We start from the raw sequence: 16,512 nt of genomic DNA, 5'->3' as shown, positions 1-16,512 counted from the left end.
TTTCCAGCCACCCAATTTCGTCACTGTAAGAATGTCGTGTTAGACATAACCGACAAAAACGAACAGATCGAAATCGTCACTGCTGAGCACAACCGTGCTCACAGAGCCGCACAAGAAAACATTAAACAAGTCCTTCGGGATTATTACTTTCCCAAAATGGGCAGTTTAGCTAAAGAAGTAGTAGCTAATTGTAGGGTCTGCACCCAAGCAAAGTATGACAGGCACCCGAAAAAGCAAGAGCTCGGGGAAACGCCCATACCCAGCTATACAGGTGAGATGGTGCATATTGACATATTCTCAACCGACAGGAAGCTATTCCTGACGTGTATTGACAAATTTTCTAAATATGCAATAGTGCAACCAGTGGTGTCTAGAACAATAGTGGACATCACAGCACCCCTGTTGCAGATCATTAACCTGTTCCCCAATATCAAAACGGTCTATTGTGACAATGAGCCCGCATTTAACTCAGAAACTGTCACCTCAATGCTCAAGAACAGCTTCGGCATTGACATAGTAAATGCGCCCCCACTCCACAGCTCGTCCAATGGCCAAGTTGAACGGTTCCACAGCACATTGGCAGAAATCGCCAGGTGCCTGAAGTTGGACAAAAAAACGAATGACACAGTAGAACTAATCTTGAGGGCGACGATAGAATATAACAAAACCGTGCACTCAGTTACTCGTGAGAGACCAATTGAGGTGGTTCACCCAGGGGCCCACGAGCGCTGCCTAGAAATCAAGGCAAGATTAGTAAAGGCTCAGCAAGACAGCATCGGAAGAAACAACCCTTCCCGACAAAACCGCGTGTTTGAGGTGGGAGAACACGTGTTTGTAAAAAACAACAAGAGGTTAGGAAATAAGCTAACTCCACTATGCACCGAGCAAAAAGTGCAGGCAGACCTGGGAACGTCTGTTCTTATTAAGGGGAGGGTGGTCCACAAGGACAACCTCAAGTAGACATTCCCTCTACAGTTAGGTAGTAAGTTATGTTAAGGAAAATCCGAGCACTGTAGTATCACCTTGTCTTTAATTTCCAGGTTCACCCTCATGATGTTCATATCCTTGGTAGTAGCGAATGCTCGGATCACCGACTTTTCGCATGCCAACTACATTCCTGTGTTAGATGGGGATGTGCTGGTGTTTGAACAGCGTGACCTCTTGAAACATTCGAGTAACCTTTCCGAGTACGCTAGTATGATAGATGAAACACAGAAACTGTCCGAGTCCTTTCCCCATTCACATATGCGTAAGTTGCTAGAGGTCGATACTGACCATCTTAGAACCTTGTTGTCCGTTCTCAAAGTCCACCATAGGATAGCTAGGAGTCTAGATTTCTTAGGTACAGCCTTAAAGGTTGTGGCGGGTACTCCCGATGCCACGGACCTCTTAAAAATTAAGATCACAGAGGCCCAACTAGTAGAATCTAATTCCAGGCAGATAGCTATAAACTCCGAAACCCAGAAACAGATAAATAAGTTAACTGACACCATCAATAAGGTGATCAATGCCCGTAAAGGCGACTTGGTTGACACTCCACACTTATATGAAGCACTACTGGCAAGAAATAGGATGCTGTCTACAGAAATTCAAAATTTAATTCTCACTATTACTTTGGCCAAATCAAACATTATAAATCCCACAATTCTTGATCATGCCGACTTGAAGCCTCTTGTAGAACAGGATACCCCAATTGTCAGCTTAATAGAAGCATCTAAGATCAGGGTCCTCCAGTCCGAGAATAGCATTCATATTTTAATTGCCTATCCTAGAGTCAAGTTCAGTTGCAAGAAAGTCGCCGTCTACCCTGTATCTCACCAACACACCATCTTGCGCCTCGACGAAGACACTCTGGCCGAATGCGAACATGACACCTTTGCGGTCACCGGATGCACAGATACCACACACTTCACGTTCTGCGAGCGGTCTCGGCGCGAAACTTGCGTGCGCTCACTCCATGCTGGAAACGCTGCTCAATGTCACACTCAACCCAGCCACTTGCGAGAAATAAACCCCGTAGATGACGGCGTTGTGATTATCAACGAAGCCGCAGCTCACGTTAGCACTGATGGCAGCCCCGAAACACTGATAGAGGGAACCTACCTGGTAACCTTCGAGCGAACGGCAACCATCAACGGCTCTGAATTCGTAAATCTACGGAAAACACTAAGCAAGCAGCCAGGCATCGTGCGTTCACCACTACTTAGCATCGTCGGCCACGACCCTGTGCTCAGTATCCCTCTGCTACACCGGATGAGTAACGAAAACCTACATTCCATCCAAAACCTTATGGATGATGTGGAATCTGAAGGCTCGCCCAGACTCTGGTTCGTGGCTGGTGTGGTCCTAAACTTCGGCTTGATTGGCTCTCTCGCCCTTTATCTGGCATTAAGGAGAAGACGAGCCTCTAGGGAGATACAGCGCACCATCGACACTTTCAACATGACCGAGGACGGTCATAAACTTGAGGGGGGAGTAGTTAACAACTAACAATGTATTGCTTCGTAGCAACTAAGTAGCTTTGTATGAACAATGCTGACGCGCCAGAATTGGGTTCAGCGCTCCACGCGAAGAACGCCTGGCAGCGGAAAGCTGACACTTCCTATCGGGAGTGTTGCTTCACGCTGCAAGAAATGCTGAGTCGGCTTGCCGACTTGTGGCGGCGCGATGCATTGCTCGAGGGTAAACTTAGTTTCAATATTGTCTTCTACTCAGTTCAAATCTTGTGACGAAATAAACCACAGCTTGCTCCGGCTCACTGCCGTTAAACACAATTGTTCTTATTTACAATCAAATCGCTATCGCCACAAGGCTAGTGATAATAATTAAGGGGGCGAAGTCAAGCCCTCCAACATAATCTCCATAAACAGTGTCTAAGACGAACCTCAGCGAAAGAAGGAAGATCTCTGGACCTACTGGAAATAACATAACTCTGGACCTATTGGAACTTATATAATTTATATGTCGCAGATCATTTAAATGTAACGACATTTCTAGTAATTGCGCGTTTCTGCTTGGCACGCGCCATGCAGGCGCCTTTTCTTGATGCGCGGCAGAGAACCGTTAGAGTTTCTGCCGAACGTAGTCTGGTCGCGGGTAGGAGCGGGGGGAAGCAGATGTCTGGAGGAATAACGGAAGCGTACAGATGCGGTGTGCATTAGTATTAATGTATGTGGACTGGAGTGGGTCTCCAAAATGTGTTGGCAATGCGTGTAGAGTTAAGAACTACACGTAATTCGGATTTTGTGAAGAGAGATTGAGTCAGTGAGTGATCGATCGTTGAGCAGAAGAGACATGCCTCGCTCACGCGCTAAAAAACGTTATGCAACAACGAGAATAGTGAAGAGGAAAAAGAGCGTCCTGATGACTCTTCGACATATACTTGCCGGTCACGCCAGCTGATCTCGCAGCCAGCTGGGAAAGCAGTGCTGGTTACCGGCTAAAGCACCCCAGTCTGGTAGCGCTGGTCGGATGCATGAGGCACAGGTGGAGTTTTATCGGTGAAGGCACTCGCTGACAAAAGCTGCCAGCTACGTAAATCGCCTAACGATCGGTTCACCGGTCGTAGCGGTGAACTGACGGTTATCCTTGGCAACATCCCATGGAAACCCGCAGATAGATCCATAAGCGAGCAAAAGAAGCAGAACAAGAGTGTAAAAAGTCAAGGAGCAGACCAATAGCCAACCCCCTTGCCTAGGCGGCACACTTTAAGTCAGGGGCCCTGGCGACAGAGCTGAGGCGGTATATCAACCACCGCCGCAACTTTATACTGCTCACCCAGCCCTTATGGCCACGGCGCGTCTGACTCAAGGTGGGCGGCTACGTGGCCTGCGCCCACAACCACAACGGGGTGCGGAGTATTAATCTGGCAATGAAAAACTCATTCGCAATGAAAAACTCATTTGCAATGAAAAACTCATTCGCCAGATTAAAGAAGCTCCAACTGAAGCTGCGCGCAAGGCTGCCGGAAGCGAAAAATTTGCATGTCGGACGCACCGCAAGAACCGATGCTAGCCAACAGCTCACCCTAAGCGCCCCTTCAGCTACGAAGAACCGAGCAAGGGCAAGGATGGTCCCAAACCAAAGGAACGCACGGCGCTGTCCGCGCAGAAAATTCAGCGATCAGACCACCAGAAGGCAGCAGGACCCCAGCGCCTCCGACAAACGCAGTATGGAGGGAAGTCTGCGGTAATATGAGCTAGAGCCAATCTGGCGGATCCGCTCCGATCAAGCGTGTAAATGGTGGTCCCAATGTCGATCAAGGAACTTGAGCCCCGCCAAAGATACTTCAAATGTCTGAAGGAAGGCCACTTAGCGGTCCACTGTAGCATCGCCGTAGACAGAAGCCAGTGTTGCTTCAGATGCGGGCCCGCGGGACATGATGCTGCAGAGTTCCCCAACGAAATAGCGTTAAGTATAACGCAGCTGATCATTGGGCACGGTTGCTTTCGCAGCCTTTGGCCACGAGGAGGCGGCTGGATGCCCATGGTGCTGAAGTGGACGGAGCGAAACCCCAGAGCACGTTCTCTTCTCGTGCGAAAAATATGCCAGCGAAAGGAGATCCCTGGAAACCGTACTTGGCAGCAGACTGAAAGCGGATAATCTAGTCACATATATGCTGCAGGGGGAGGTGGAATGGCAAGCGGTAACAACCGAGCTCAGGAGAGCTGAGAGAGTCAGGACGGTTCATGGGTAAGCGAATCTTGATCGTCCTCGCGAAGCAATGCTTCACAGCCATAAAACACTGATACACACATACATAAATATCTATATAGATAAATTTACACAAAAACATATACAAACATTAAGAATATAAGAAAAAATTTGTATACTTTATACAAGAAAAGATTTTCTGTTTCAAATTCATTAATAAATTTGTTTGTAAAATACTTTTAATACAAGGAAATATATAAAAATTGTTGTGCGCTGAAAAAATTGTTTGTTAAAGTATTAAGAAAATATATCAAAAATGTTGTGCGCTGAAAAGGCAAATCGAAATTACTGTCTTACCAAATCTTAGTTTTGCTTTCCTAAAGCAATTTGATGATATAATATCATAATGCGTACGTGCGAAATTACCAGGCGCTGTTGCGTATTGGAGTAGTCCATCAAGACGTGGTCCAGTTGCAAGCAGGATTTCCTAACCAGGCTTAAACAATACTCGTAGTGGAATCTTTCCAGCAGCGGATATCTAAACTGGCGGTTGGCATGTGCGGTAGGATTGCTGTCATCATTTCGGACAGCACATGCACCACAGAGCTCTAGCCGGGGAAGGGATACGGTTTTCACCGGAGCCACTCGTGTTTTTGCTGTAAGCAGATCATTTGCCCCATCTCGACGCGGATGTAGATAGCCGCTCCAGACGAGTCACTGAATCCGTGATGCTCTACGGTTACCTCAGGCTCGCGGATCTCATCTAAGAACGATTGCCTCTGACTCATTTCGGTGGAAGGCTTATCGTCCCAGCCTAAGTCCTGCAACCATATCTCCTTCATGATGATGATGAGGAACGGAGCGAGTCACCCGGCAGGATAAAATAACCGAGCGATTTGGGACAAAATCGTTTGTATAGGAGGGTTCCAAAGCTATTTCAGAAGGGACGAAATAGAATTGGTCGGACTTTGGCCTCCACCGAATTCCGAGCGTCTTGACCGCGCTAGTTACAATACTGTGGCCGAGGAAGGAAAGCTTCCAAAAAAAACAATGAAGCTTCCAAGGGTATGAAATGAGAATGCTCTTTTATTACAAAAGTTGTCTGTTTCCCTCAAAATGTTTTCGTTCGGGTTTGTATTGGCGATCTTCGTTTAATTTTTTGCTCGTCTCCGTTTTTTCGTTTGCTGGATCGGTGTTTTTTCCCTGTGGTCGGAGAGAGGGGGCATGTTAACTTCTCTTCCCCCCCCCCCCCCCAGGAATTATTATTTGTATTATTTGTTTCTTATGAAATGACAGTTTAGAGTTAATTTTTACTTTACTGGCTAATGGCTATCGACTACTTTGTTACATAATCAGAGTGTCCATATTGAAAATATTCCTACTTTATAATGAATAAGTGTTATTTCTTGTTAATGTGGGCTTTTATGTTACTTAGTTTGATAATAATATATTTATTAAATTGTGCTTATCTATCATATGTTCCTGCCACTGTTTTCTTAACTGTTTTTCTAATTTTTTGTTTGTGTAACTTTTGACCTTTAGTTGTTAGGAAAGTGACACCTTTGTCTCTATCTACTTTGTGTAGTGAAAATCTCGGTGTTATCTTGTTTCTACGGTTTTCTTTTGTAAATATTGTATCATAAGGCTCGACTTGTACTGGTGTCTCTCTGTCCTTGTTTAATTTAGCCAATCTTCTTTCTGCGGTCGCGCATAAATTTTCCTGTACTTTTGGATATATGTCTTTTCTAAATTCGTTTAATTTCTTAAGGAAATCGTGGTGATAAGGTGGAGTTCAGTCTCTCGGCTGAAGCATTGCCCGTTGTTTGTTGAAATGAAGTTGTATGAGCTGTTATTTGGAATTGAGTTAAGAGGTCGTTGAATAGACTGCCCAAAAATTCCGCGCCCTGGTCGAAAATTATTTTCTTTGGTGCGCCATAGTGACTTAGGAATTGTAATAGGGCATCGGCGACTTTTATTGAATTTCTATTGCTAAGGGGATAGGCTTGCTCTAGCTTGGTGAATTTATCGATAATTGTGAGGTTACAAGTATTATTAATGAAATATATGTCTATATGTACAGTTGCCAATGGTCCCTCTGGGGCGGTTGGGGCTTGCATCAATGGTCTATGGGGGTGTCTATCGTATTTTAGGGTTAGGCAGGTATTACAATTTTATATAATTTTTGTGATAATGTCTTTTAAATGCGGAAAATATGTCCCTTTTCAAAAGGTTATACGTTTCATCTATCCCCCTATTAGTATTTAAGTGGTACGCACGAATTTCGTTATCCTGATCATTAGGATTCGTAATTTCGGTTAGCCATATATTGCAGCGGACAATTTTGTATAAATAATTGTCAAAACAAATAGTTATTATAGGACTCTTCTATTATTTTGAAAATGTCGTCCGGTGTAAAATAGCGACTGTTTTATTCGGTTTCAGGATTGTTTGAAGGGTATTTGTAACGGAGTCGAAAGTATGCACGGGTTCTGTGATTATGTGTCTTTATTCATGGATAAATGGTATTTCTACCTGTCTTAGGGTTTTTGATCCGGTACAGAATATTTTTGGCAATTGAAGTGATATAGTGGTTGCGAAACGATTGGTAAAATTTGTGTGTCTTCGTTTATGTTCAAGTTTGGCTCAATTCTGCTGAGTGCGTCAGCAACTAAGTTTTGCGACCCTTTTTTGTATACGACTTCGTAGTAGTAAGCGGCCAGGATAGTTTTCTATCGAAGTAGTTTTGGATTCTGACCTTTCAGATTTTCTAGCCAGATTAATGGCTTATGGTCTGTGACTATTTTGAATCTACGCCCAAAGAGGTATGGTCTGAAGTGACCTACATACCAAATGATAGCTAGCATTTCTTTCTCTATCGTAGAATAGCGGATGTCCGATAGTGTCCAGCTAGCGAAAGACACTAGTGTCTGGACCTTGTGACAGCACAGAGCCTATCGCATAATTACTTGCGTCTGTGGTCAACGTGAACAGTTTATTGAAATCAGGGTATGGGATCATTACAAAGAAGATCTTTTGACGTTTCGAATGCTTGTTTAAATTCATCGTCTATTATTATATATTTCTTCCCTTTTAACTATCTCGTTATGGGTCTACTTATTTTCGCAAAGTCCTTTATGACTTTTCTGTAATACCCTAATAGCCCTAAAAATTATTTAATTTCCCTGGTTGTCTTTGGGCAGGGGAAGTCCTTGATAGGTTGAATCTTAAGTGGGTTTGGTTTGAATCCTTCCTGGCTTACGATATGTCCCAGGAAGTCGATTTCTTTCCTTCAGAAGCTAAACTTGCTTGGTTGGATTTTTAGGTTTGCGTTTTGGAGTTTTGTGAAAACAGATTTAATATCTGCTATATGTTTTTGGAGTGAGGGGGAGAATACTATTATGTCATCGAGATAGACGAGACAGACGTTACCGACTAAGTCACCTAAAACATTGTCTATTACGCGTTGGAACGTGACAGGGGCGTCATTGAGACCGAAGGGCATTCTCCTGAACTCGTAATGCCCATTTTCGACGGTGAATGCCGTCGTGCTCGCGTCGCGTGGGTTCATTTGAAATACATGGTCTTTCCTATGCTGTCTAGTATATCTGCAATGTTTGGGATAGGGTATCTATCAGAGACAGTCTTCTCCTTTAATTTCCGAAAATCGATTACCAAGCGCCACTTTTTTTCGCCTATGATGTCACTTTTCTTAGGTACGGGGGAATGGCCGTTTTTTATGATGTTTTGTTCGAGCATGTTTGAAATTTGCTTTCGAACTTCGCCTTGTTGTACAATCGGTATATTATCTGTTGTTGGTATAGAGTGTTTGACGGCGTTAGAGAACGTTAGTTGGTTGTTTTCGTTGTAAAAAAATCTTTTGAATGACTTGCATAGTTTGAGTATGTATTGTTTTTCATCGCTGTTGAGGTGTTCCGTCAGAATGTTTAATTGTTGGTCGTCCGGTCGTTCTGTATTTGTTGCCGCGGACATGCAGTTTAAGTATAGGTGGATTCGCGAAGAGAACTCTTGTGCCTGTAACGGTTCCTCGAGGTAAAGTGTTTGGATCTGATCTGAGTTATTGCAGGCTTCGAAATAAGCGGGTCCTGCGTTTGCGGTGTATAAACCGCCTGTTATGGATACTTGATTATCCAAATTGGTGGTTTCATATATGAAATCTCCCTGCATGAAGTTTACTGGGAGCGGAAGTATCATTTCGGTATTTTGTGGCAGGTTATGTAATGTGCCTACAGGCTTTGCCCATGTGAGGATTGGGATGGCGGGAAAATTTGCATCATCGTTGATGTTACATAGGGGAGCACTTGGGTTATGGTTGTTCCTATTCTGGTGACTTAGGGTCTGATTTGGTTGGTCATTATTGTGGAAGGGGTTCCTGCCCAGAGTTTCTCTGTCTTGTCGACCATTACTATCGTAATGGGAATTATGTTGACTTGTGAAGCATCTATTATTATTGTTGTTAAAGTTTTGTTGTCTCTGTATAAAGCGGCTATCATTGTTGTTACTAGTGTTATCTTATCGTGGTACATGACGAGCGTTGTTGCCATTATTATAGTTCTGTTGTCTTGGTATGTAGCGACTGTTGTAGTCGCTATTGGTTGGTTGTCCTTTTGCGTATGGGTGATTCCTGTGAAATGGGCTATAGTGTCGTCGGTTTTCTTGATGTTTGTTCAGGCTTCTAGAGAAATTTAATTCAATCTGTTCGTACTCGTATGCTTTCTCGATTGTCTCTGGCCTTTGATTCCTAATGGCTGACCTATGTGGGTCCTTTAATCCAGTTAGGAATGTATTTGGGCAGAATCTATCGTATGTGTCACGTTTGGCCGCGAGAGAGTGTCCACTAGAGTCTTCTTCTCTGGCGAGTGACATTTAATCGCTTCATTTTCTTCTGTTTTCTTGCTAGAGTATAGTCGCTTGCGGTTTGTTTTGATGTCATCCCAACTTAGGAGTGCATTGCAGACATTCAGTGCTTCGTCTGCCCTGCCTTTAATTTTGTCACGGATAGTTCCAAGTGAGTACTGTCCGCCTGTTGTTTGGTCTACTGATGAGGCTAACAAAAGGAGCTGATCTTCTCTGTCTACGAACAGTCTATCAATCTATGATCTATCAAGATTTTCAGGTGGGCCTTCGTAGGTTGGAAGTTGATGTACAAGGGTTAGTAGTTGTTGAAGGTTCAGATTTGTGTTTGTTGGTGAATTAACGGTAGGACTTATTGGCCCTGTGGCGTTACCGGAATCCATAGCGTTGGTGGGATTATTGTCTTCGGATTGAACCGACTGGTCTTTCTCTTTTGTTCCTGCCGCTTCCCTTACCACAGATCGAGTAGATCCGCTTCTTAGCCCTAATCTGCCCCTAACTGTATTTCTAATGTTGGCTTTTTTCCCTAACATTTACGTGTATTTGGAAGAAATCTGTATTTTTGTTTGCAAATAATAGTGAATAATTATATATTGGGGTATGGTTATGGTTTGCATAATAATATGTTAGGTATATTAATAATATGTTTTTGTGTAGGGACAATTTTGGCTTGTTTTGTTTTCGTTTGTATATCAATGTAGTAATATATTGTATTACATTCTGTGATGCTATGTATATGTATTGGGGTGTGGTTATGGTATGTGTAATAATATAGGTAAGGTAATTTACGTATATTATTATATATTATATATATTATATTTTGGGTGTTTGTTTGGTTTGTTTTGCTTTCCTTTGTATATTAATGTAGTAATATATTGTATTATATATTGTGATATTATGTATATGTATCTATGTTTGAATATGTATTATGTGTGTATTCTTACCAAAACAAAAGAAAACCTGTATGTGTGTCCGTTACGCAGTTTCTTCTTATCCTTGTTTCCCGGTGCTTAGTGTTAATTGTATGTCGTTCGTGTAGTGCTGCTGTGCTTCCATCCACGTTTGTAGTTTTTTTTTTTTTCGACTTTAACTGTAATACATCATTTAAATAGGTATTCAATAGAGTGTATTTTTTTATAGGTTAGTGAATATGTGACAACAGTTATTATTTTTCTTGAATTAATTGGGTGGGTCTTTTTTTTCGCAGTGCGTGGTGTGCAAAAAGAATTCAACCGAATTCAACAGAACTCAACCAAAGACACTAGAATAACAAGATGCGTAACGGCCATACATTGGTTTGGCACTATGCAGTCAATTTTTTAGTGACTTCAAAAATTGCTCTCTTTCCGCTCGCTCCCGTTGAGAGCATAAGAAATCTAAAAATAGAATTTGCTTGCTTGTGTGAGTAAAAACAAGAGACGAGAACGCGTATATGTGTGCGTGTTGTGCTAGAAGACGATTTTCGGGACGAAATCAATTCTGATCGAAGAAACGAATTTACATTGTACATATTACGGTAGTTCTTGTCAATTTCGTAGCAATATGATAAAATAAAATAATTTTTAAAAATTCGCGCCCTGACTATTATAATTTTAAAGCTTTTTAAATTTGTTTGTTAAAATCGCCGCTCGAATTAGCTACCGTTTACACATTTATATTTATGTTTAATTCTAATTTGTCTCTCATCTGACAATTTTTTAAAAGCGAAATATTTTTTTCAAACACTTTTAATGTTAATGTTACATCATATTAAGTCAAATGACTTAATAAATATACTAAATAATTAAATGTGATAACTGTTTATTGCAAAAGTCATATCAAAGACACTAGAATTATTCTAGTGTCTTTGCTTTGTTCATATCTTGAAGCACGAAGTACGGACACAAGCACTCAACAATCATTGCCTTATTAATTTTTCACACGCCGCAAGATGAATACTCTAATGACAAATATTCTTATATAAAGTCATTTTTGAAATTTATTTTTGTGATAATATGTACATAGATTTGGCTATTTCTAATCTATTTTCAAATAATAATAACGTTAAGGCAATGCAAAACATGAATTTTTCCCATGGTGCCAATTGATCAAAAATAATATAGATTTAAAGTCAAAGAACTTCTAAGGTGAAGGGCATATTTTGCCAAATTTACAATGCATGAGCATACTTGTGCACACATACAGTTTTCTGCTATCACTTTGTGCGTTGAAAAGAGCTGTTCGCTGTAGCGCTCTCCGCTCTCTCGCTCTCTAATAAAAATTCGAGAGATCCTGGAGCCACCTCTAGAGCCACGGCGAAAAAATCGTGTGCCAAAAAATCGTATGGCGTTACGCATCTTGTTATTCTAGGGTCTTTGACTCAACAGTGTACAAGCGAACAAGGCGTCAAGCGCCGCGCCGCCATTCTGGCGCGACACCAGCTTTTGGCGGCAGCCAATGTACAGTGATGTGCAACGTCGCAAGGGTTTTACAAGTGACGCAACACAAAGGCATATGTAAATGCTTACTTGATTTTGCCGAAGGAAACCGTATCACTGTGTACAAATTTTAATTTTATTTTTTATTTATTATTATTATTTATATTTTAATAATTTTGTGTTCATGTAAATTGATAAGTGAAAACGATCCCGGTGCCTTAACAGCGATTGTTGTACACATCATCGGTCATTAATCACACAACTCATATTTATTTTTATAACCCACTATGCATGAGATCCCGTTGCCTTGGAGGCGACTGATGTCCACATTCACGTCCCGCGCAGCGAGTTCTATATTTATGTATTTATTTGTTAAATAAGTTTGTATTTATGTAAATTGATGAGTGAAAAGATCCCGGTTCCTTATCAGCGATTGATGTACACATATTCGGTCGTTAATCACACAACCACAAGATCCCGTTGTCTTGGAGACGACCGATGTCCAAATTCACAAATAATAATAATATAATATAATAATAAAGTAATATTACCATAGTGATGAAATTACTATTCTTATGAATGATCCAAAAAACATACCAATACTCTCCGAAATAGGCAGACCAAGCGCTCTCCGACACACACAAACGTTCACCACACACAGTAGTTTGACATGGAAGAAAAATTTTGTTTTTTTTTTTTTATTAATTTACCATTTTTAATTGGTGTCATTTTATGAGTTAGGGTGTATGGATGATCCCGGTGCCTTATCAGCGATTGACGTACACATATACGGTCATCACACACAGCAACTTGTTCGTATAATTGTTGTAAATTGTCCGCACAGGCGATCCCGGTGCCTTATTAGCGATTGATGTACACATATACGGTCGCCTGTGAAGCAATTTGTACTTGATTTTGTTCGTTTCTTTTGTTTTATTTGCACTTGCACGTCATTATGTTTCAATAACGCTTTATCTAATTTTTTTTTATTTCACCTCTCACTAATAAAATCCCCACAACCACTGCCGTCACATGTTCATCACCCCTTTAGTGGGCATTGTTAATCCCTTGTCCGCAGTCCGGCTGCGCCAATTACAATCCTGTGGCCGAGGGAGGAAAGCTTCAAAAAAAACAACAACTGAGCAGTTTAGGGTATGATATGAGAATGCTCTTTATTACTAAAGTTGTCTGTTTTCCTCAAAAACTGTCTTCGTTCGTGTTCGTATTGGCGAATCTTCGCTTAATTTTTTGCATGTCTTCGTTTTTTCGTTTGCTGGATCGGTGTTGTTTCCCTGTGGTCGGAGAGAGGGGGCATGTTAACTCGCTTTCGACATCGATATTCAGGAACTCTCTATGAAAGAGGTGCTCGGCCGGGACGTCTCTGCCAGCTGTTGCTGTACTCGAATGACGAGGAATTAGGCGCAGCTTACTCCGTAAGTAGCTGTTTACAATTCGAAGACTCGGATATCTCCTTCCTTATTTCGGAACAGAATTCTTTGAAAAAGGGTATACTTCAGGTCGACCCAGATCTGACGATACATTTTTGTAATATGTGTTAGAAAAAATATATGTATGTATGTACATATGTATTTTAAAATAATATATATGTTAATAATAAGTAATAAATAAAAATAATAAAAAAAAAATTAATTCAAATATATGTTTATAGATTATTTTTATACACACAGTAGCCAAAACAGTTTTTGGCACGATAGTGAATATCTGAGCAATCGGCAAATTTCTCTTTTTTTATTTTATAATACAAAGAAAACATAATAATAATTATAATAAAATTACCTTCATTGCTTACAAAAAGCCAATGCTATGAGCACTCTAGCGCCAAAACTACCCGGCCCACGCTTTGGTACAATTTTAAAATGTTTATCATTTCATTCCCCAATATCTTTCGATATCCCAGAAAAATTATGCAATTCGTTCGCATTCACGCAAGCTGAATAACGGGTATCTGATGGTCGGGAAACTCGACTATATCATTCTCTCTTGTTTTATTTGACATTCCAAAATAATTAACGGTAATGTTTTTTGCAGAAGCTACAGGATTGGACTTCCAGCCTCATAAGCCTCCTAGCAGCATTATTCATGTGCACTATAGGGCAGAAGAAAAATCGAAGCTCAAAACATTGAATAATGAGTTTTTAACAACAATCAAACAAGCTGAAAGAGACACATATTTTAGTCGTTCCCTAAAACCGAGACGGCGGGACTTAAGCCTTCACCCACATGCTGTTCGCACAGGAGATTATTATATGTTTAATGAATTGGACGACGATGATGATTTAGATGTTTATGAGGAATATGATTTCTTGGAAAAAGAAGATGTACGCGCTCGACAAATGCGTCAATCTGTAAGTTATACCACTCCAACCATTTCTACGCTCAAATGAGCCAATGAGCTTTTTCATTAGCCTTTGAAATAACAAAACTCATTTTTCAAATTTAATTCTTAGGTTTTGTAGTTTAGTTTGACAGCGAAAGGGTCAAACTTTTGTAATCATGTAAACGACTGACTCCATAGCTGAGAGAGTTCGTCTCTCCCAACCCTCTGCATACCGATGATAAAGATAGGACTGTATGCAAACGCTTGCTTAGATAAATGACAAAATAAAATCTCAAGAGGAAATCAATGATTGATTAACTATTATAATTGGTTTTGTTTAATGGTGCCTGCATAACCCGACATGCTCCCCCCGTTGGAAGTCAGACTTTCAACAAAGTCCTTAAGGGGCAACAGACACAATTTGTTTACTGCAAGTCTTGTCTCTCCTGATGATATTTTCAGTACGGCAACTCGAGAGACACCATCTCAGCCGGGTATCAGCTGAAGCACTTTCGCTAGGGGCCACCTCATGTCGTTCACCGACAGACCGGGCCTTTAAGTTCGCCATTTGGAACTCTGCTGAAGTAAGACACCTCAGTTCAACGAATGCCAGAACTAAAGGAGTCACAGCTCGATAACAATGGTACTTGGCCGTTTTGACCGCCGCTTCCAAAGACCGGGGGAACGTGAAGGGATGAAATGCCAGTCGATATTTTCAGATAGACAAAAATCCTGCAACGACTTCTGGTGATCACTGGTAAGGAACAGCTGCTTTAGTTTCAGTAGGTCGTTTCTGGCACCTACAAAATTAGGCCCGTCCACTCGAAGAAGTCCGAACTAATCCAGGAAAGGCGAGAGAGAAGCTTGAGAAGTGAATGGGGAATCAGTATGTCCTCCCATAGATGAGTGTGCTGAACTATGCGTAGCATAGTTCATAGCATACCGTGAGACCAGGATGCCGAACTCTATTGAAAAACTTGTAGATATAAGCGAATACACGCTGCAGCGAAGTAAAGAAGTTTGCAAGCTTGCAAGCAACAATACACTTCGACGAAGTTCACGATACTAGCAGATGGCCAATCTTTTTCTGACCCGATTAGAAATGATTGTCCATGCATCCAGACCGAAAACTCGCAGAGCTCAAAGGGAAGAGCACCTATGGGAAGAATTTCCGCTGGATTTAAGGCCGTAGGAACATACTTCCAAACCATGGAACTTGTCAACTCCTTAATTAACGCAATCCCATTAGCCACCAAAATGTTGAATCTCGAAGGTTCAACACGAATCCAGGAAAACTCCACAGTCGAGTCGCACCAACAGTAATACCGGTCATTAAATGTATTCAGGCTAGCTACCTAATGCATAAATCTTGCTAAGAGATCTGCACCACCTAGTTTCAGCTTAGGACCTCTAATTATTTTTATTGAAACAACACGAGACTTTAAACAAAGTAACCGGCTGGAACGCGGTTCTCCTTTGGGTACGTAAGCCTCAAGGCTAGCATCGCAAAAGCCATGAATTTCGAGATCTGAATTTGAGTCCAATACAAAATTCCAGAATCCAACGCGACATATCCTTCCAAAGCGGCAGCAAATATCGAGCTTCGTATTTTGAGCCTCTGGGAGTCTTTCATCCCAACATAACTTTTTCTTACAGAGCTGTTGCAAAAAGATTTTATACTTTGCGATTACGGGACTAACCAGGCCTAACGAAGCATAAAACCTCGCAATTGTGGATAGTACAGATCGTCTACATGGGGTCGATGATGACTGCAGAACAGCAAATGAGAACAGCGGATGATCAGAGATAGGATCCCAAGCGAGTCCCAAAGTTTTGGTGATGTCACTCCCATCATCAAATTTCAAGAAGAATTCCTTGTCATCCTGGGGTACATCCTTTAAAACTATACATCTTTCAGATGTCCCCTGTAATGGCAACAGGGTGCGAACGAAGCTGGATTAATGTGTGAAACATCTTGGGCTAGTCATCTAGACCCGATATATACATATCATTAAGAGAGTAAGAAATTAACGCTGATCTGCCAAAGACGATTCGAAGCTTAGTTGGGGAGCTATCTTCTTTCATGACACAGTGATAAGGTAAGGAGTAGCGGCAAGAACTAACCAGGGATGAAGGAACAAGAGACATATGCCCAAGGTCCAAATACTCCTTCATGAATGCAGAATACTGATCCTTCTTTAACTGAACTATTGGGTCCTGACAACTATCTAC

General features: G+C 41.5%; 1 protein-coding gene across 1 annotated transcript in view, besides 1 other annotated feature; it reads left to right on the top strand.

Annotated features, from left to right (window-relative positions):
• The window catches only part of Pzl (Piezo-like), a gene marked incomplete at its 3' end in the record, with an annotated part of 709,421 nt that overhangs the window by 308,362 nt on the left and 384,547 nt on the right, over nucleotides 1-16,512 (top strand). The window contains 1 exon segment of the mRNA NM_001316564.1: nucleotides 13,992-14,308. Coding sequence (NP_001303493.1) covers nucleotides 13,992-14,308 — 317 coding nt within the window.
• Nucleotides 10,779-11,882: a mobile genetic element.

This window comes from Drosophila melanogaster, chromosome 3R (genome assembly GCF_000001215.4).
Source record: "Drosophila melanogaster chromosome 3R".
NCBI classification, from domain to species: domain Eukaryota; kingdom Metazoa; phylum Arthropoda; class Insecta; order Diptera; family Drosophilidae; genus Drosophila; species Drosophila melanogaster.
The sequence above is the reverse complement of the archived record's forward strand: the minus strand, read 5'-3'. Positions and strand labels throughout refer to the sequence as shown.